The sequence below is a fragment of the Limanda limanda genome, chromosome 5 (genome assembly GCF_963576545.1).
Source record: "Limanda limanda chromosome 5, fLimLim1.1, whole genome shotgun sequence".
NCBI lineage: Eukaryota > Metazoa > Chordata > Actinopteri > Pleuronectiformes > Pleuronectidae > Limanda > Limanda limanda.
This window is the reverse complement of record NC_083640.1, coordinates 1433716-1455600: the sequence shown is the minus strand read 5'-3', so window position 1 is coordinate 1455600 and position 21885 is coordinate 1433716. Positions and strand designations below refer to the sequence as shown.

The 21885-nt window shown below is 44.1% G+C and overlaps 2 protein-coding genes across 2 annotated transcripts; one reads left to right on the top strand and one right to left on the bottom strand.

Moving 5' to 3' along the window:
* The first annotated feature begins 4452 nt into the window (after window positions 1-4452).
* Window positions 4453-7695, top strand: LOC133001250 (actin, cytoplasmic). The gene is made up of 8 exons (XM_061070775.1): window positions 4453-4578; window positions 4659-4787; window positions 4890-5000; window positions 5443-5527; window positions 5724-5885; window positions 5996-6187; window positions 6780-6961; window positions 7172-7695. The coding sequence occupies exons 1-8, from the start codon at window positions 4456-4458 to the stop codon at window positions 7313-7315; spliced, it is 1128 nt and encodes a 375-aa protein (XP_060926758.1). The 5' UTR covers window positions 4453-4455; the 3' UTR covers window positions 7316-7695.
* A 6214-nt stretch (window positions 7696-13909) lies between these two features.
* Window positions 13910-17880, bottom strand: LOC133001770 (actin, cytoplasmic). The gene is made up of 9 exons (XM_061071455.1): window positions 17790-17880; window positions 16545-16669; window positions 16336-16464; window positions 16123-16233; window positions 15596-15680; window positions 15238-15399; window positions 14936-15127; window positions 14646-14827; window positions 13910-14433 (listed from the first exon to the last, which is right to left on the bottom strand). The coding sequence occupies exons 2-9, from the start codon at window positions 16665-16667 to the stop codon at window positions 14290-14292; spliced, it is 1128 nt and encodes a 375-aa protein (XP_060927438.1). The 5' UTR covers window positions 16668-16669; window positions 17790-17880; the 3' UTR covers window positions 13910-14289.
* Window positions 17881-21885: the final 4005 nt, after the last annotated feature.

The window sequence follows — 21885 nt, the reverse complement described above, 5'->3', positions numbered from 1 at the left end:
AGTGTTACACTGTAAAACAATCATGAAGAGCAACGTCAGGTCTGCAGTCGTCTCATAAACAAATGGTTTTATTTTTTGTTCCAGTAAAAAAAATCTTTTTTCTTTTCAAAGTTTCTAAACAATATGTTCAGATTCGTTGGATTGAAACTTCATTTACAGAAGATTCAGAGCTTTAACAACGACATCATCACTGGACTTCCTGTTTCTGAGCTTTTGTTCTGACATCACGATGAAGAACCTGTGAAACGTCCCACTGACACTTTCACGTTATCGCTTCCCACACTTTGCATTCAGGACAGACAATGACCCTTAATATCTGTCATTTAATAAATAACATTCATTGATCCTCAATTTCCATTAAAACTTTATAAAGACTGGAGATTGTGACACAGGAGAAGTTCTGAAAGACAGAGCAACAACCTCCCGTCAGTCCCAGCATGCACCCTGATGGAAAAAACTGAGAAACTCTGATTTGAGTCTCACTGTTTAAACCAAAACTGTCACAATATATATTGTGCAATATTTTAAAACAGATTATTGATAATGTTCGATAATATCATTTAAATAAATAGAGTGCCTTGAAAAAGAAAATCTCTGGTTCGCATTTCAGTCTTTTTTAAACAATAAAGACAAAAAATACATTTAAAAAAAGCTGTCAAGCATTACAATGCAAAACACACAATAAAATGAAATTCAATGAGAAAATACATCAAGTAATTGCTCCAGATGCAAATTCTTTAAAAAAAACTAAAAAAAACCTACAAAAATAGATCTTATTAAAACACACATTTGCACATTATAAAATTCAACTTTGTGTCTCTCACCACGACTCAAATAAAAACAGTTGATTCTGTTAAACTGGAGCGATATCAACGGTGATCTGAATATTTCACAAGTTGTTGATACTGTGTCAATGTTTTTATTTCACTTATAAGGTAGAGCTGTGATGTGCAGGTTGTGAAATGATCCGAGGGAGGTGTGGCCTGTGGCGCTGAGGCGGTGGATCTTGTCTCGGCTCAGATCTGCGACGTCCTCACTTTCTGGTTTTTCAGCTTTTTCTTGAAACAGCACGAAACTAATTTGCATCTTTTCTCTGTTTACGGCTTAGGCTGGAATTCCGGATTTCACAAAAATGAATAAAAAATGTGCCCCAGGGGCAGGCATGTGCACAGACATTTTGGGGGGCAGGTGCTCAAACCAAAAAAAAAGGGCAACCATCGCCAAAATTATTTATGAAATTAAAAACAATAATAATATATAAATAAAACGTACTGATTCTCCCTCATTTGTTTTACTAGTTGATGTCCTGATCCAATATAAAAGAGAGCTGCTACCCTGAGCTGCTTGTTGCAGTTCCCTATCCTTCTGCTTTTGGAGTCTCTCTTTTCTTGGCATTATGCTAAAAAAATTTAAATGAGATAAATCAATGTTGTGCATAATAATCAATAATTTTCTGACAGAGTGGAAGTATAAGCAGCATTACACTAATAATATACCACAATATACCTCACCAGACTGTCATGTAGCTCAACTTAAGACCTTTCTTTCATTTCAATAATTACGATTTTAAATGAAACAAAACTAGTTAACTTGTCTAATTTGTAGAACAGTAAAACTGCCTTTAAATGATCTGCCTGCCTGTCTGCCTGCCTGTCTGCCTGTCTGTCTGTCTGTCTGTCTGTCTGTCTGTCTGTCTGTCTGTCTGTCTGTCTGTCTGTCTGTCTGTCTGTCTGTCTGTCTGTCTGTCTGTCTGTCTGTCTGTCTGTCTGTCTGTCTGTCTGTCTGCCTGCCTGCCTGCCTGTATCTCTCTCCCTCTCTCTCTCTTCATTCAACATGACAAACGTCAGTAAACAGCTGGAAAAGGCTCTGAAATCACGGATTTCGTGAGTTTTTTGTTAGTTTACTTTTTTAGGAAACGTCGGACCAGTTGCGACGTAATGTTTTCAGCGTCGCTAATGTTGTGGTACATTTATCCCCAAACACCGTCGGGGGATTGCACACACAGCGTCATTACCTGTTTGTCTGATGCTGCGGGTCAGAGGAGAAGCGACTGCAGCCGTTTGGCCCTCAGCTGTATGAGGAGGAGGAGGAGGAGGAAGGAGGGGGAGGGAGGGGCCAGCGGGGGCTTCTCAGCGCCGCGGAGCATGTCGGGGCGAAATTCTCACAAGAACTCAAATAAATGCCCCGTCAGACATCAAAACACATTGGGGGGAATTGATGACAGAGAGAGTAATTTTTATTCTTAGTTATTGATGAATGAAGAAAAAATTGGGCTCCAGCAGAAGGGCACTTTTCTCCTCCAGGGCAAAAGGGCAGGTGCTTGAGCACCACAAGGGGTCTATCTGTGCACGTGCCTGCCCAGGGGTTTTCAGCAGGTCCAAGCTCACCTCGACCAATGAGGAGAGGGCTGAGTGAACGTTACCTTTTAAGGGAAACAACAGTGAACCTACGAGCAAATAAAAGGCCTCAGGTTGACTTGGGATGTTTCTAAACCAAACACAGCGGCAGCAGAGGAACAGCTGCAAGACTTCACCTGCACAGGTAAGAAGCTGCTGCTGCCCACTGACACTAAACCTGCACGAGAGGTTCACAGTGAAGAGTCAGGTGCAGTTTCTGTGAACTTCAGCTCAACACGTGTCAGTGAGCAGCATGAACCTCAGGAAAGTGCTCATCCCTCTGTGGAGCTCAATATTCAAAGAGCTTTATGGTCATTAATGGATCAATGTAATTCAAGGGCGAGAGGAGAGGGAGAGATAGGGGGAAATGGGGGGAGAGGAGAGTTCTCTCAGTGCATGATGGGAGTTCTCCAGCCGTCTACACCTATAGCTGCATAACTAAGTGAATGTTCAGGACCTGAAATGTTGAGATGGTGTCGGACTCTAGACCCCAGAGGGTTCCACAGGAGAGGAGCCTGGGAGCTGAAGGTTCTACTTCCTGTTCTGCTCTTACAGACTCTAGAACCACCAGAGAACCTGTGTTTAGGGAGTGCAGTGATCTCTTTGGACAGTACAGTGTTATGAGCTCTTTGATATATGAAGGGTTTGATTGTGAAGTACTTTATATGTGAGGAGCAGGATCTTGATTTCCAGAGTTTTACAGGGAGCCTGTGCAGAGAAGCTAAGAGCAGTGAAATGATCTCTTCTAGTTCCTCTCAGCATCTTGGACCAACTGGAGGCTTTTCACTGACTCATGGGACATCCTGATAATAAAGAACCACAGTAATCCAGTCTCAAGGGAACAAATGCACGGACTAGTTCCTCAGGCTTCTCTCGTCAAGAAAGACGCCGATTAATTGAGTCCCATTGTTTCTTTGATTTAATTCTAATTTTGAGCTTACTGTTTCAGCTCCTGAAGTTTTTTGTTACTCACTGAGCTGAACCTTTGACTCTCACACAAGAGACTTAAAAACCAGCAGCTCTGTTATCATGAAAGTTAATGGAGTTTCTATATTTCATATTTAATCTAGATATGAATGTGTCTCCTGTCACTCAACTTAAACAATATATTGTTATGATCTGCATCTAAAGCTGTGCTACTTTGAGTTAGATCAGGACAATTCGGCATGACTTCATTTCTTTACTTTACGACCCCCCCCATCTACACAAAGCACAATAATATTGACAAGAAGTGATGAAACTCTGTCCTTTATTTTATAAATATATTTGATACAAGAAACCAAAGAAAAAATATAAAAATAATAAAATGCTAGAGGAGGAGAAAGTAAAACCAGAGATAAAAAAGTTGGATAAATAAATAAAAGAATATAACTGTCAAAAAGTGTAGTGAATAATTATTGTATATATAAATGAAATTCAATTAAACTCAATCAATAAGCAAACAAGTATATACAATATACAATATAAACATTGAGTGACATTAAGCTTTTGTTCTGACTGAACTGGTTTTTGAAAATGTCCTGAAGCAACAGGACGTGACATTAAGTTTTCAGGTTGAACGACTCGAGCTGCCGTCTCTCCCGTGGGCCGCAGGACTCCAACTCAACTAAAGAAAGATGTTTAAACTATGATCACTTTATTCTTCAGTTTAAAATGAGTCCGAGCTGAAGAACATGTGGTTTTTGTGATCCGTTCACAAGTCGACAACTGTGATTACAGTTGTGTACGGATGTTATTTTGATTTCTTCATCTTTTAGAGCGGAAATGAGGTACGTGTTTTTTTTGCATAAAGGGCAGGAAAGTGAGATGCGATCACGAGACACAAGTCTGACTCAGAGCTGTCCACTTGTGATCGGATCACAAACACCTCTCGTTAATAACCAGGTGTGAACTGAGCCAGAAGATCAGAAACAAGATTAAAGTTGAAAATCCGGTTCCGACAGTGAACCTGAAGAAATCAAGTTTTACAGTAGAGGACGTTTTCTCAGGTTGGAGCTTATTTTATTCAGGTTGATGTGAGGGCCGAGGAACTCATTGCCTGAATCTGAATGTTTCAGAAATGGATGAGGACGTAGCTGCCCTCGTTGTTGACAACGGCTCCGGCATGTGCAAGGCCGGCTTCGCTGGGGACGACGCCCCCCGCGCTGTGTTCCCGTCCATCGTCGGCCGCCCCAGACACCAGGTAACGAACTCCACCTGACGCCACCTTGTGTCCTAGAGGATGAAACCGTCACTGCAGGCTAAAGCTTTGTGTGTGTGCAGGGCGTGATGGTGGGAATGGGACAGAAGGACAGCTACGTGGGAGACGAGGCTCAGAGCAAGAGAGGCATCCTGACCCTGAAGTATCCCATCGAGCACGGCATCGTCACCAACTGGGACGACATGGAGAAGGTGACGTTTGTGTGGATGTGAGGTTGATGGAGAAGTGCAACGGAGAGCTGGTGAGCTCGATGGTTTGTGGTGCGTCCTCTGACCGTCTGTCCTGTCCTGCAGATCTGGCATCACACCTTCTACAACGAGCTCCGTGTTGCTCCTGAGGAGCATCCAGTCCTGCTGACCGAGGCTCCGCTCAACCCCAAGGCCAACAGGGAGAAGATGACTCAGGTGAGTTGTGAGCGAGCGCTCCACACGTTACACTCCTCGCTTGGTTCCACATCACAGACCAGTTCAGTACAAGACATTTACATCAAGTTTCCAGACTCCTCTGCACCACAGACACTTATTTGTATGTTGCTAAATGTTACAACCATGACGTCTGTCTTCAACACGTCACTGGACTCTGGGACATTTCAATACGAAGACACAACAAATCCTTAAGAGCTTGAAGCTGTTTGGAGTCGTGCAGGTTGCACCTCGTTTACACCACTTGATTTTGAGCCCAGTTTTTCAACTGGCTGATTAAAGCCTCAGATCGGAGCCCAAGCGACGACGGCTCAGGTTCGATAAACGAACCCTCAACATCCCAACGTGTGAAAAGGAGGAAACTGAGCCACAGAGTTTGCGTTTGGTCGTTTGGTTCTAACTCTTCAATATGTCTTTGTTCCAGATCATGTTCGAGACCTTCAACTGTCCGGCCATGTATGTGGCCATCCAGGCCGTCCTGTCCCTGTACGCCTCCGGTCGTACCACAGGTGAGAACACGACCCCCGAGACTCTCAAAGCTGTTAGATCTTAGCACGAGTCACAAGAGACTTCAGAGAGATTTAGTCCCTGCTCTGCCTCTAGTGGCCGATAGTGGAACTGCAGCAGAGTATATTACATGTAGAACCCTGCAGGTCACGAGGTCAGAAGGTTCTCTTTCTGAGTGGCTGTGTTCTGGTCTTCCAGGTATCGTGATGGACTCTGGTGACGGTGTCAGCCACACTGTTCCCATCTACGAGGGCTACGCTCTGCCTCACGCCATCCTCCGTCTGGACCTGGCTGGCCGAGATCTGACCGACTACCTGATGAAGATCCTCACCGAGCGAGGCTACAGCTTCACCACCACCGGTAGGAAACTTGTCACTTCTGATGTCTGCAGCTTTTAAATGTCTTGAAACCTTTTTCTGTGTTCAGAATATTTGTCTTTCTAACTCGCGTGTTTCCTGATTGAACTCCAGCCGAGCGTGAGATTGTGCGTGACATCAAGGAGAAGCTCAGCTACGTGGCTCTGGACTTTGAGCAGGAGATGCAGACAGCAGCCAGCTCCTCCACCCTGGAGAAGAGCTACGAGCTTCCTGACGGACAGGTCATCACCATCGGCAACGAGAGGTTCCGCTGCCCGGAGGCGCTCTTCCAGCCGTCCTTCCTCGGTTTGTGAAAACGCACTTTTCTGACGGGTGTCATCTTATCATCCTGGTGTAAAGGCCGGAGCATGCTTCTGCGTTGTCAGGGGCCCGCAAGCACGCAGTTGTAACGCAGGACTCGTTCTCATTCATGGTTTTCCAACCGTTGCGCGTGTTGCCATGCAATTCCCCGCCAGAACATTAGGCGGAGTAATGTTTTTTGTCGAAGTCGGCTCTTCTTCGTGTGTTGCACGAAGAAGAGCGATTTATTTACATCGCCACGGCGGCTCCTCAGAGCCTTTTTCTGGCGGAAAAATCCGCCGGTTAGTGACGGGTTATACTAGTGGTCATAGTTTCGGATCTCTTCTGCCAAGTGCTCTTCTATTTTGTCCATATTCGTTCTTCTTAATCTTCCGTGGTTTCCGGGCATGAACCGGAAATGCGACTCCGGGAAATGATGTAGTTAGCAGACCAATCACAGCCCTTGCAGGCGGGTGACGCTTGCGGGGCTTTGCCGTCTAGTTAGAAAAATTGGCCGACGCAGAAGCATGCTCCGGCCTTTAGTGGTACGTGCTACAAGTTAAAGTTCCACTGAAACCTAAACCGTGTCTGTGTTCAGGAATGGAGTCGGCCGGCATCCACGAGACAACTTACAACAGCATCATGAAGTGCGACGTGGACATCCGTAAGGACCTGTACGCCAACACTGTGCTGTCCGGCGGCACCACCATGTTCCCCGGCATCGCTGACCGCATGCAGAAGGAGATCACCGCCCTGGCCCCTCCCACCATGAAAATCAAGGTACGCAGTTTGGGCGTTCACGCAGATCTTTTGTTTCAACCAATCACAGGAAACGTGAATTCTAACTGAAGTAAACAATAAAACATGTTTAGCTCATATTCACAAATCACAATTTCCTCACAGATATTAACGATCTGTACAAGACATCTTGTCCTTAACTCTCTGCTGGAGGGACGACACACTGACCTTTTGTTCCCTCCTCACCTTCAGATCATCGCTCCTCCAGAGAGGAAGTACTCGGTCTGGATCGGTGGCTCCATCCTGGCCTCCCTCTCCACCTTCCAGCAGATGTGGATCAGCAAGCAGGAGTACGACGAGTCCGGCCCCAGCATCGTCCACCGCAAGTGCTTCTAGAAGAAGAAAGCAAAGACGGAGGAGAGCATAGAGCTGCACGTCGTCGTTCATCCACCAGGAAACATCTCTGGAGAATCTTTGAATGAACTTAAGATGTGAGACGCCACATGCAAGAGAACTCCAGTGACTGTTTTAATGATTGAGTTCAGCAGATCCTCACAGGAACTTTTGTCTATGTGCCGTTCCAACTCGGCTCTGAGCTTTCACTCTGTCTGCTGATTAACTCCTGATGTCCTCCAACACACCGTCTGTCCACCTCTTACACTGTAACCATCCAAACTGCACATCAATAACCTGCTGGTTTCTTGTCTCTGTCGGAGTCGAGCTGTCCTCGTGCTCTCAGCAGTGTTCATGCTCAACAATAAAATGCCAAGATTTGACCTCAGCTTCTCCAATGTCTTCATTTGCTGCTTTTACATTTGAACTTTGAATCACACATGAATTAAATCTTCTCTCACTGTTCAAACACTTTCAGATGAGAACGTCACCAACAGTTTCCTTCATGAAACCACATTTAAATTCAGACTTTTGTTTGGATCTGAAGTGAAACAAACACCAGATGTGATTTAAATATTTTCATCAAGATCCTTGTATTGATGATAAAATCCTTGGTGCAGATAAACCAGGTTGGATGAACAGTTTTCTAACTTCACTCTGCATCACAACGTCAAGTACAAAAAAGCACTCCTAAACAGCTGCCCCCTTATTTGTTTTATTATTAAAATCGAGATCCATCAATTCTTGAAAAATATTTTCTCTCACAATGTAAAGAAAGAGAATCTCCTGGATTTGTACAGAAATTCAATGAGTTCTCCTCTCCACCCATTTCACATCTATCAAGTTTCTTGGTATCTTACCTGTAGCGTCTGTCTGATGCTGCTGATTAAAACAAACATGTATAAAAACGACTCACTGGATGAAGGGAATCAATCACATTTCGTTTGAATCGCCTCATAGATGTTAACAAGGAGCAGCTTCCTCTGTTCTTAACTCAACTAGAGTCAAACTACAGAGACACTTTGTGAGCAGTGAATAAACCTGAGAGAGTCTCATGTGAGGATCATCTCCCAGGACACAAGGACAATGAGCTGGACTCAAAACCATCTCAGACTACAAAGCAAAGAGCAGCAGGGCTGATGTAGTGTCTGCATCTCTCTTTGGGGATCGAACTGCCGACCTTCAGGTTTGTAGAACAACCGCTCTACCCCTGAGCCACAGCCGCCTCCATATCCAGGGCAGACGTGTGGAGATCTCTCAACCGGATCAACACCCGCAAGGCACCTGGACCTGATGGCATCCCTGGCCGAGCTCTCCAGGTGGGAGCAGATCAGCCGACAGATGTGTTCACAGACATCTTCATCATGTCTCTGTTCCCAAGAAAACTAAAATCCTCTGCCTGAACGACTACCGCCCAGTAGCACTCACTTCAACCATCATGAAGTGTTTTGAGCGGCTGGTCCAACCCTTCATCACCTCCTCCCTCCCTTCATCACCTCCTCCCTCCCTTCATCACCTCCTCTCTCCCTGACTCTCTGGATCCTCTTCAGTTTGCCTACAGGTCAAACAGGTCGACTGCAGATGCATCTCCCTCACCCTCCACACTGCCCTCTCCCACCTGGACCAGAGGGACACACATGTGAGAATGCTGTTCATCGACTACAGTTCAGCATTCAACACCATTGTGCCCCTGAAGCTCGTCACCAAGCTCAGAGACCTTGGGCTCAACATCGCGCTCTGTGAGTGGATCCTGGACTACAGGCGATGCGGATCGGCAGCACCACATCCTCCATCCTGATTCTCAACATGGTGCACTTCTACACCTGCATCATCGAGTCCATCCTCACCTCCTCCATCTCCATCTGGTTCGCTGCTGCCTCCGCAAACGACAAAGGCAGGCTGCAGCGTATCATCTGCTCTGCTGAGGAGGTGATTGGCTGCAATCTGCCATCTCTACAGGACCTGTTTGCCTCGAGGACTCTAAGGCGTGCAGGCAAGATTGTAGCCGATCCCTCCCACCCGGGTCACAAACTCTTTGAGGTTCTCCCCTCGGGCAGGAGGCTGCGGGCCATCAGGACTAAAACCGCCCGCCACAAGACCAGCTTCTTCCCGACTGCAGTGGGCCTTATCAACAAGGCCCGGGACCCCCACCTGACTCTGACTTTTATTCCGCCCCCACACCTCAAGGATGTGTTACATTAACACATATTTTATTATATTATATTATATTATACTGTATTACATTGCATATTGCAATTTGACACTGTTCACTGTTTTTCTTTTTTGCATTTTGAATTTCACTTTTTACTTCACTTTTTATATCTTTTGTCTTTTATATATTTGTATATGGATATGTTTATGTCTAAATAAATGCTACCTTGTATAAATATTAGAAAAAGTGAGTAAATAAGAAGTAAATAGTGAGAAAATATATGTTGTTTTTTTTATTATTTTTATTGTTTTTCTTATGTGTGGTGTATTTATTGTGTTTTTATGTTTCTATGTTCATTGTATGCACCAATAACCAGAGCTAATTCCAGGTAGGTGTAAACCTACTTGGCAATAAATACCTTCTGATTCTGATTTTGATCACCGGCGACGATGAGAAGGCCTACAGAGAGGAGGTCAGAGCCCTGACATCTTGATGCCAGGACAACAACCTCCATCTCAAAGTCAGCAAAACGAAGGAGGGTGGATTCATGGTGGATATCAGTAATAAAACTAGGTAACTATAATTGGTTAGTTAAATAATACAACATTTATATCATGCATTTTACAGTATTTATATTTATTCATCAATTTCACTTGAATTGTTCAACAGTAAGTACATAAAGTAGGTAGGCTATGTAGGGTAGCAACCTTTCAGTACAGCAAATTATAAATTATAAATATTTCGGCCCCATAAAATAATCCCCCAAACAGCTGTCAATATTGACACAATCATCAGTCATGGACTTATCAAAAATAGTATCTAACAATTGCATCTCTTATTGGTCGTCCAGTCGGGCCCTCATTCTGACAGAATGCCGGAGGTTGGTCAGTGTCTCCAATGGGCTCAGGTGCATCAGGGACGTCATCACAGAGAGGGACTTTGCACCTGGTCGCAATGTTGTGTAGGACAATGCAAGCAAGTATTATGTTGCATGCTCTCTGTGGTTCCACTCTCAAGTAGTTAAGGCATGCAAAGCGCCTCTTCAGAACTCCATTTAAACGCTCAATGGTGCATCTTGTTTTTCAATGAGCAGTGTTGAAGCGTGCCTGCTCAGGCGTGTTTGCAGCCAGAAAAGGAGTCATCAGCCATGGTAGAAGAGGGTAGGCACTGTCTCCTAATATGATACCATTTGGTCGGTTGGTTTGGAGCTCTCTATATAGAGCGCTCTCCCTCAGGATGCGCGCATCATGGACAGACCCAGGCCACTTCACAACGCAGTTTGTGATGAGGAGCTCAGCGTTGCCCACAAGTTGAACGTTGATGCTGTGTCTCCCCTTTCGGTTTACAAACTCCCACTCATTCTCATGAGGTGCTTGTATGTGCACATGGGTGCAGTCGATTGCTCCAATAGTATTGGGCATATTCCCCAAAAGAAAAAAATTCTGCTTGGCCTGGATGTTCTGGTCATCCTTCGGAAATAAAACAAATTCATTAATCAGGCTGGCCAATGCAGTTGACACACTTTTCAGAACATCACAAACAGTTGATTTTGTCACACCCATGTAGTCACCCACAACTTGGTAGAAAGTCCCACACGCATAGAAGCAAAGAGCAATGAGGACCTGTTCCTCCACAGACAGACCATGACTCCTTTGGGTTCTGCGTTGGAGGTTGGGCCTGAGAAGGTCCACAATATACTGAATATCAGCTCTTCCGAAGCGAAACCGAGCATACAGCTCGTCATTGGTATATTTCTGCAGTGGATCTATACGCTCAACATACACCCTTTGACGGTATCTTCTCCTGTGGTGGCGATGGACAACACCTGCCATGTCACTGCCTCTCTGTGACCTTCTCTCTGAGTCCTCTGAGAAAGGCTGGATATCCATATGGCTGTGTAAATTGGTCTTCCCAAACACACCTGTTAGCTTAATTGCTTTGGCTTGTATTCAATTAATGGAATCATACCCAAGGCCTATAAAATATTGCTTGCTACATCAAAGCGGTGGAACCATGGACTCAAAAAGCCTGAATTTCTCTGCTGCTGAAACCCACGCCCTACTGGAGGATGTTAGGTGCCATTATAGGTCATTGGTAGGATCTTTTAGTTCTGCCAAGGGTGGTGAAGTGAGCAGTAAAATGAAGAAGGAAATTTGGGCTGAAATCACAAAACATGAATGCCATGGGGTTTGGCCAGAAGAGGAAAACAGAGCAACTAAGATTTCGGTGGAAGAATCTTAAGGCCAGGGCAACAAAAGACCACGCTGAAGCCAAGAACAGCCAAACAGGTAACAACCCTTATAAGAGGGTGAATACACAGACATAGTCCTTGATATTATTGGAGGTGAAAAGTCGGAAGCTCTGCATGGGATCCAAGATGTTGCAGAGGATGGTGAGCCTGTGATGACAGCAGAAAGTGAGCCTTCTTCAGAAACATTTATTCTTAATCTCAGCCCTGTAATCGAGGGAGAAGGTCAATCACAGGTGGAGCCAGAAGGCCTAGTTCCCACAGGACCCCCAGAGAGAGGCTCAAAGCACCCAAAGAAAGATGACGCCTATAAGGTACTTCTGCAAAAAGAGACTGAAAGGGCAGAAGAACAGATCCATCTAGCAGAGGAACAGCTTATTCTGGCCCGACTGCAGCAAACCAAGGCCAGACTTGAGATCCGCCTCCTAAAGGGCAAGCTTGGACAAGCTGGTCTCTCCACAGCAGACGAAGCAGATGATGATGATGAAGAATAAGGAGAACTCATAACAAGAACTACTCATAACAAGAACTAAGAAGTAATTTATTTTGTTAAGTATTAGACATTTAAGCCTTTTTTGTCTGCTCAGCACATCACCAGGAAGGAGCTGCCATCCATGGAGGACCTCTACACCCAGCGGTGCAGGAAGAAGAGCAACCAGATCATTACAGACCCCGATCACCCAAACCATAAACTGTTCTCCTGCTGCCGTCTGGCGGTACTGCAGCATCCGGGCCGGCAGCAGCAGCTCAGAGACAGTTTCATCCCCCCCGGCCATAAGACTTTTAAACTCCTCCGATCTGCCATAACTCCACTAAACTAGCACCTTAGCATATTTGCACTATTGTTTTTTCTTTAGGTGTATATATATATATATATATATATTTGAATTTTAATCTTAATTTGATTTATTTATTATTTTGATATTCTATTTGAATTTATTTTATTCTATATATTTATTTTTTTTTGCTTGTAATATTCTGAGCATTGCTAGAAGAGAACCTGTGACTCAAGCATTTCATTGCCAGCAACTGCAAAATATGATTGTTGTGCATATGACAATAAACTCTTGCATCTTGAATCTTGAATCTCAACAGATGCTGATGGAACTGAACACAACACAACAGGATTCACTACATTGATGAGAAGAAACAGTTTGTATCATCATGTTTAAAGTGTTTATACATAAAGTCTGATGGAGATGAAGGAGCAGATGAACTGAGGAGTTACTGAAGGTAGAAGAGTGTTGGTCAATGATCAGCTGACACCATCATGATCCACAATTCACACATCTTAAAATAAAAATTTAATTGAAGGGGAAAAGGCTGAACAAAGTATGTGGATCAACTTATAATAATACATTTTATTTATAAGGCGCCTTTCAGGACACTCAAGGTCGCCGCACAACAGTCAACAACAGTCTAAACAAATCTCTAAAACTTGAACGTTTCTTCTAGGTCCTCACACTTCATACTTTACACAGAAGGTTCTCTTGTGGTTCTAGAGTCTGTCAGAGTAGAACAGGAGGTAGAACCTTCAGCTCCCACTCTGGGTTCTAGTCAGACATCTCTACATTTAAGGTTAAACTTAAAACTCCCATCATGCACTAAGCACTTTTCTTTATCATTATATGAATTGTTGCTGCTTATTAACATTATTGTCTTTCCTCCAGTTAAAGACTCTCAGTTGTCAGAGCTGCCTATTGTTGGAACTGTTGGTTTCCTAATCATTTTCAAAATCACAACCTTAATGTGAAGAACCTTGAGACACTGTATATTAGGATTTGGTTCTATATAGATTGAATTGATGCTCAAAAGCTATTTCAGAATAATTCCTTCTCACTAGCGAGTCGTCCTCCAACTCGTCTACAATAGCTTCACTTTATTTTTTGTGTGCAGAGCTTTTTATGAACAGTGTATGATGCAGAGTGATGTTAGAAAACTGTTCATCTGACCTGGTTTATCTGCACCAATGATTTTATCATCAATACAAGGATCTTGATGAAAATACTTCTTATTACATCTTGTGTTTGTTTTACTTCAGATACAAACAAGTCTGAATTTAAATGTGGTTTCATGAAGGAAACTGTTGGTGACGTTCTAATCTGAAAGTGTTTGAACAGTGAGAGAAGATTTAATTCACGTGTGATTCAAAGTTCAAATGTAAAAGCAGCAAATGACGACATTGGAGAAGCTAAGGTCAAATCTTGGCATTTTATTGTTGAGCATGAACACTGCTGAGAGCACGAGGACAGCTCGACTCCGACAGAGACAAGAAACCAGCAGGTTATTGATGTGCAGTTTGGATGGTTACAGTGTAAGAGGTGGACAGACGGTGTGTTGGAGGACATCAGGAGTTTATCAGCAGACAGAGTGAAAGCTCAGAGCCGAGTTGGAACGGCACATAGACAAAAGTTCCTGTGAGGATCTGCTGAACTCAATCATTAAAACAGTCACTGGAGTTCTCTTGCATGTGGCGTCTCACATCTTAAGTTCATTCAAAGATTCTCCAGAGATGTTTCCTGGTGGATGAACGACGACGTGCAGCTCTATGCTCTCCTCCGTCTTTGCTTTCTTCTTCTAGAAGCACTTGCGGTGGACGATGCTGGGGCCGGACTCGTCGTACTCCTGCTTGCTGATCCACATCTGCTGGAAGGTGGAGAGGGAGGCCAGGATGGAGCCACCGATCCAGACCGAGTACTTCCTCTCTGGAGGAGCGATGATCTGAAGGTGAGGAGGGAACAAAAGGTCAGTGTGTCGTCCCTCCAGCAGAGAGTTAAGGACAAGATGTCTTGTGTACAGATCGTTAATATCTGTGAGGAAATTGTGATTTGTGAATATGAGCTAAACATGTTTTATTGTTTACTTCAGTTAGAATTCATGTGTCCTGTGATTGGTTGAAACAAAAGATCTGCGTGAACGCCCAAACTGCGTACCTTGATTTTCATGGTGGGAGGGGCCAGGGCGGTGATCTCCTTCTGCATGCGGTCAGCGATGCCGGGGAACATGGTGGTGCCACCGGACAGCACAGTGTTGGCGTACAGGTCCTTACGGATGTCCACGTCGCACTTCATGATGCTGTTGTAAGTTGTCTCGTGGATGCCGGCCGACTCCATTCCTGAACACACACACGGTTTAGGTTTCAGTGGAACTTTAACTTGCAGCACGTACCACTAACACCAGGATGATAAGATGACGCCCGTCAGAAAAGTGTGTTTTCACAAACCGAGGAAGGACGGCTGGAAGAGCGCCTCCGGGCAGCGGAACCTCTCGTTGCCGATGGTGATGACCTGTCCGTCAGGAAGCTCGTAGCTCTTCTCCAGGGTGGAGGAGCTGGCTGCTGTCTGCATCTCCTGCTCAAAGTCCAGAGCCACGTAGCTGAGCTTCTCCTTGATGTCACGCACAATCTCACGCTCGGCTGGAGTTCAATCAGGAAACACGAGAGTTAGAAAGACAAATATTCTGAACACAGAAAAAGATTTCAAGACATTTAAAAGCTGCAGACATCAGAAGTGACAAGTTTCCTACCGGTGGTGGTGAAGCTGTAGCCTCGCTCGGTGAGGATCTTCATCAGGTAGTCGGTCAGATCTCGGCCAGCCAGGTCCAGACGGAGGATGGCGTGAGGCAGAGCGTAGCCCTCGTAGATGGGAACAGTGTGGCTGACACCGTCACCAGAGTCCATCACGATACCTGGAAGACCAGAACACAGCCACTCAGAAAGAGAACCTTCTGACCTCGTGACCTGCAGGGTTCTACATGTAATATACTCTGCTGCAGTTCCACTATCGGCCACTAGAGGCAGAGCAGGGACTAAATCTCTCTGAAGTCTCTTGTGACTCGTGCTAAGATCTAACAGCTTTGAGAGAGTCGGTGGTCGTGTTCTCACCTGTGGTACGACCGGAGGCGTACAGGGACAGGACGGCCTGGATGGCCACATACATGGCCGGACAGTTGAAGGTCTCGAACATGATCTGGAACAAAGACATATTGAAGAGTTAGAACAAAACGACCACACGCAAACTCTGTGGCTCAGTTTCCTCCTTTTCACACGTTGGGATGTTGAGGGTTCGTTTATCGAACCTGAGCCGTCGCCGCTTGGGCTCCGATCTGAGGCTTTAATCAGCCAGTTGAAAAACTGGGCTCAAAATCAAGTGGTGTAAACGAGGTGCAACCTGCACGACTCCAAACAGCTTCAAGCTCTTAAGGATTTGTTGTGTCTTCGTATTGAAATGTCCCAGAGTCCAGTGACGTGTTGAAGACAGACGTCATGGTTGTAACATTTAGCAACATACAAATAAGTGTCTGTGGTGCAGAGGAGTCTGGAAACTTGATGTAAAGGTCTTGTACTGAACTGGTCTGTGATGTGGAACCAAGCGAGGAGTGTAACGTGTGGAGCGCTCGCTCACAACTCACCTGAGTCATCTTCTCCCTGTTGGCCTTGGGGTTGAGCGGAGCCTCGGTCAGCAGGACTGGATGCTCCTCAGGAGCAACACGGAGCTCGTTGTAGAAGGTGTGATGCCAGATCTGCAGGACAGGACAGACGGTCAGAGGACGCACCACAAACCATCGAGCTCACCAGCTCTCCGTTGCACTTCTCCATCAACCTCACATCCACACAAACGTCACCTTCTCCATGTCGTCCCAGTTGGTGACGATGCCGTGCTCGATGGGATACTTCAGGGTCAGGATGCCTCTCTTGCTCTGAGCCTCGTCTCCCACGTAGCTGTCCTTCTGTCCCATTCCCACCATCACGCCCTGCACACACACAAAGCTTTAGCCTGCAGTGACGGTTTCATCCTCTAGGACACAAGGTGGCGTCAGGTGGAGTTCGTTACCTGGTGTCTGGGGCGGCCGACGATGGACGGGAACACAGCGCGGGGGGCGTCGTCCCCAGCGAAGCCGGCCTTGCACATGCCGGAGCCGTTGTCAACAACGAGGGCAGCTACGTCCTCATCCATTTCTGAAAAGTGCAGAATAAAAGGTTTACTTATTTCTCCAATAACAAATATATACACAAGACTTTGTCCCTCTTCAACTGGTCAGGAAGAGTTGAAATGTTTGACATAAAATATCAGATATTATCTGATCGTGTACTTCTGGTTTTTAACATGAATTTATTGGAAAAAAAAAAACTATATTAAACTTAAAATGCAGAAGTCATTACAAAAAAAAAACAAAAAACAAAAAATTCCCAGCCAAATGATTCTAAGCAGATGTTTTCTTATCAAAACTTGAAATGTAAAACACAAGGTTGGACTAAATAAGCAGATGCTCCCGTGTTGGTGCCTCAGCTCCGACTCATTTACAGTGAAGAATAAAGAGATCATAGTTTCAACAGGTTTCTTCGGGCGTGGCCGCTCCAGACCACACGGCTGTTGCTTCACTTGAAACCAGTTCAGTCAGAACTAAACTCGACGTGATGAAACATGTTCGTTGACCTGGAATTTCATCAGAGCGGTTTTTCAAATTGGAATTTGTGTCTTTTTTTTCTTGCTCATTGTGAGAAACTTAAAAAAACACTTAAGTTGATATATTGTCAGGCAGCTCTATTAAGTTGAATGACAGGAGACACATTGAGAAACTCTAGATTAAAATATATAAACTAAATAAGTTTTAAAAACTAGATTTTCCATTACAGAGCTTCTGCTTTTTAAGTTTCAGCTCGATGAGGAAGTAACAACTTCAGGAAACAGGAAGCTCAACCAGTTTGCAACAGTAACTCTTTACTGGAACAAACCTCTGACGCACTGGCTTTAAACAGGGCGTAATGACTGTCCTTTTCACATTAAGAGCTCCGCAGCTGACAAAATCGGGTTAAACAAACCAGGAAGTAACTGTGGAAGCTTAAACACTCAAATAAGACGGTTTACAAACACTAGACAAATAAGGAGTGGAACCTGCACCCGGATCTGTTCACTGGGGGAGCAGAGGTTTCCTGATGCGACACATGTGTGAGACGAGGCGTCACAGAGCTTCCGGGTAAAACTCACAACTTCTATCACAACGTTTCACAGATTGTCTCAATATGTCCCCGGAGTGATTCCTCCGTGCAGATGAGCAAGGCAGCGGCAGCTTCTTACCTGTGCAGGTGAGTGTTGGTGTGCAGGTGAAGTCTGGCGCTGTTCCTCTGCTCCAGCTGTGCTCGTCAATGCGCGGGCACGAGAGGAACCAACACGCTTTAACTGCTCGCGGGTTCACGTTGGTTGACCATATAAGGTAACGTTCAGCTCAGCCCTCTCCCCATTGGTCCAGGTGAGCCTGCAGCCTCGTGTGGAGCCGCCAGTCTGCGTCCTGATTGGCTGCTGAAGACATCCGTCCAAAAACTTTCTCTTCACAAATTATGGATTTCAGCTGAGGAGAAGCAGGCCTGTGATTGGTCCGTCACACCGGAAGCTTGAGTAAAGATACATGTTTCCTCTAAAGTTAAAAAAAAACTCGAGACAACTAGGAAGTGTGTGTGTGTGTGTGTGTGTGTGTGTGTGTGTGTGTGTGTGTGTGTGTGTGTGTGTGTGTGTGTGTGTGTGTGTGTGTGTGTGTGTGTGTGTGTGTGTGTGTGTGTGTGTCTCTCTGTGTGTGTGTGTGTGTGTGTGTGTGTGTGTGTGTGTGTGTGTGTGTGTGTGTGTGTGTGTGTGTGTGTGTGTGTGTGTGTGAGAGAGAGAGAGACACAGGAAGTAACTGAGGAACTGAATTCACTGCACAGTAGGTTTGGTTTTTAACTGATGTGTCCACACATTTACACTTCCCATGTTGTGTTTGTTCAAGTACCAGTATAAAGATATAGATTAAGGAAACAATTAAATATTACAATACTATAAGCACCAGAAGTACAGATACTTGTGTTAAAAACAACTCCAGAAAATAGTAAAAGTATTGATTCAATATCTACTGCAGTAAAGTCACTTCCTCCATCTTGTTTCTCCTCGTCACATGTTCTCCTCTCCTCGGTGCTGAGTCTCTCGTCTGTTCAGATTGATTCGTCTCTTTTACATCTGTTGTGTTTGATTTGCACTGATACACAACAAGGAATCTGCTTTCCTCTGTTGTCTGTTTAGGTTGAAATCTGTGTCGACGGTGGGAAGGTGACGCTCGATGATGCAAAATGAAAAAAAGTATGATTCTCCTCAAATGCATGAAGGTAAAGAGCCTGTTTAAAAAATGTGAGGAGGAGAAAGTTCGGATATTTGTTTGAAAATACTTGAGTAAAATGCAGATACCTGAAAAATCTACTTAAATACTTTAATTCAGTATTCTTACTTTGCCACTTTCCACCTGTGTTTAAGCAGTTTAGAGAACTCTTCACACTCTAAACACTATGAAACTGTCAATATGAGCTTCACACACAAAATGTGGTCTGATTGATTGACTCTCCAACATAGTGGGAGGCAGCAATGCACATGAACGCTGGTCACCATCCACCATAAATCAGATTAATGAAGAAGTCAATAATGCAAATCGTTTTTTTGCTGGTTCAAGATAAAGCTGATAAACCAGAAGGTGACGTGAGGACACTGCTGCACGGTGAAGCTCTACCACACATCGTAAAATACAATCTGGTTTGTACAAACAAGTGGCGCTGAAGCTTTACTGGGGTTGAAGTTCATTTCAAGTCAATTTTATTACCATGAAACCAAATCATAATATACATTATCTCAAGGCTGTTTACATATTAAAGGGCCCACAATGGGTGGGTGTGGCTGAGGGGTAGAGTGGTCGTCCATCTTGTAGATATGTAAAAAAAAAAAAAAAGAAACTGGTAAAACATAGTAAATTAGGTCTCTGGTATAATTCCAACACACATGAATTAAAACAAGGATCAAGAAAACTGGTCTCAGCTGCTTCAGGATCCGAGCAGAAGCTGCAGCTGGTTTGTACCGAGCTGGAGTTTCTGTGTCCTCCTCCACTCGGCTCTCACTGGAACTAACACACTGCATCACTGGTTCTCAGGACCTGATCAGGAAGTCACTGGGTGCTGGTTTGATTCCACAGTTTATCAGACTCATTGAAACATCATGAACTGACTCGTCCACATGTTCAGTTCCACATGAGACGCTCACACTCAGAACTCAGAGTTAAAACGAGACTCCGTCGCTTCAGAACCAGACACACGACCGGACGTCACCTGAATCCTCCCAATGAAACAGGAACTGTGAACGAGAACCAGTTCATCTCCATCTGCATGAACTGAACTGGGAACTGGTTCATTTTACATTACATTACATTTCATTTAGCTGACGCTTTTATCCAAAGCCACTTACAATAAGTGCATCAACCATGAAGGTACAAACCCAGAACAAGAATCAAGAAAGTACAATTTCTTCAAAAAAAAGCTAAACTACAAAGTGCTGTAAGTAAGTGCCATTTAAGTGCTACTAACTTGTTAGTTTAAACTTGTATTCAAGGTATAGTCGGATATTTTAAGTGTGAACTAGCTCAACACTGCTTCTGCAGATGGACTCTGATTCAGATTTTACATCCACATTTAAATGGATAAAGGTTTGGTTGTTTGTTTGATTAAAATAGGAAGAGAAAAAAGTTTTATTCAAACCTATATTCGCAAAAAAAGAAAAAGAGCAAAGGTCCTGAATCACCTCATCCTGTGTTTGCTCAAAGGCAGAGGGAAGCGACAGACACATTTAATTACGGTGTGGTGTGTTTAAGTTTGATTTTATTTTATCTTTAAATCTTAATAACTGTCATTTGGACTTTAAAAACAAATGCTAAATGTATACATCCACATTCTGTCATTTATCTTTCTTTTCCCACAATAATATTCAGAGAAAATGGGGATTTTTCGGGCATTTTCGAATTAAAAATTGTAATTGTTCGACATCACTAATGTGAAGACTTTCAGTCGGGGTTTAGAACCAATCACAGCACGGAGACAGCCTTGGTCAAAGTCACTAATGAGCTTCTGATAGCTTCAGATGTTTGTGTCTGTCCTCGTTCTGTTAGATCTCAGTGCAGCATTCAAAACGATTGACCATCACATTTTATAACAGTTCTACAGGGGTCTGTGCTCGGCCCAATTTTATTCTCATTATATATGCTTCCACTAGGAAACATTATCAGGACACACTCGGTGAATTTCCACTGCTATGCGGATGACACCCAGTTATACTTGTCAATAAAACCTGAACAAAGTAATCAATTAACTAAACTTCGAGCATGTCTCAAGAAAAAAAGATGACCCGCAATTTTCTGTTATTAAACTCAGATAAACAGAGTTTCTAACACTTGGCCCTAAACACCTCAGACATACATTATCTAATGATGAAGCTGCGCTAGACGACATCGTCTTTGCTTCCAATGAAACATCAGGAACTTAGGAGTGATCTTTGATCCTGATTTGTCCTTTAATTCTCACTTAAAACTAATTTCTAGGACCGCCTTCTTCCACTTGTTTAATATCTCAAAAATCAGCTTGACCAAAATGCTGCAGCACTTGTCCTGATAAGAATCAGGAACAGAGACCACATGTCTCCTGTGTTAGCTTCACTACACTAGCTTCCTGTTACATTTAGAATAGAATTTAAAATCCTCCTCCTCACCTACATTAATAAAATGGCAGCATCAAACCTTAAAGAGCTGATAGTACCATATCACCACTAGAGCCCTGAGCTCCCAGAATTCAGGCTGTTATGTTGAGGCTGCAAACCTTCCTTTTTGATAAAGCTTCTAAGAGCCGGTCCAGGTTTGTCTTAGACCTGATCATAGTTCTGCTGCTATAGGTCTAGAAGGTCGGGGTCACATGACACACAGAGCTTCTCCTTCCTCTTCTCCATCCTGATCACATTAAAGATATTAATGTCTCATCAAAACATGTTACTGACTTCACTTCTTCCTCAGAGTCCCTTTGCGTCATCGTCCACATCCTGGATTATGATGTTGGATCGAGAATCAGAGATTATGATGGTGTTGGTGGATCCTGATCGTGGACTATGATCACAACACGACTACTTCATATATAATATTTCTCCTCAGATACTTGACCATTACTGACAATAATCCATCAGTTCATTGACCTTCAGTTCTGCTTCAAAGGGTTTATTCTAATCAAAGCTGTAAAGATTCTGATCTTTCTGATGCTCTGTTACACGTGACATCGATTTCAGATGAGCTGAGGAACAGAGACAGTCTGGAGCAGAGCAGACCACCCGAGACGTTAAAGTTCTCTGG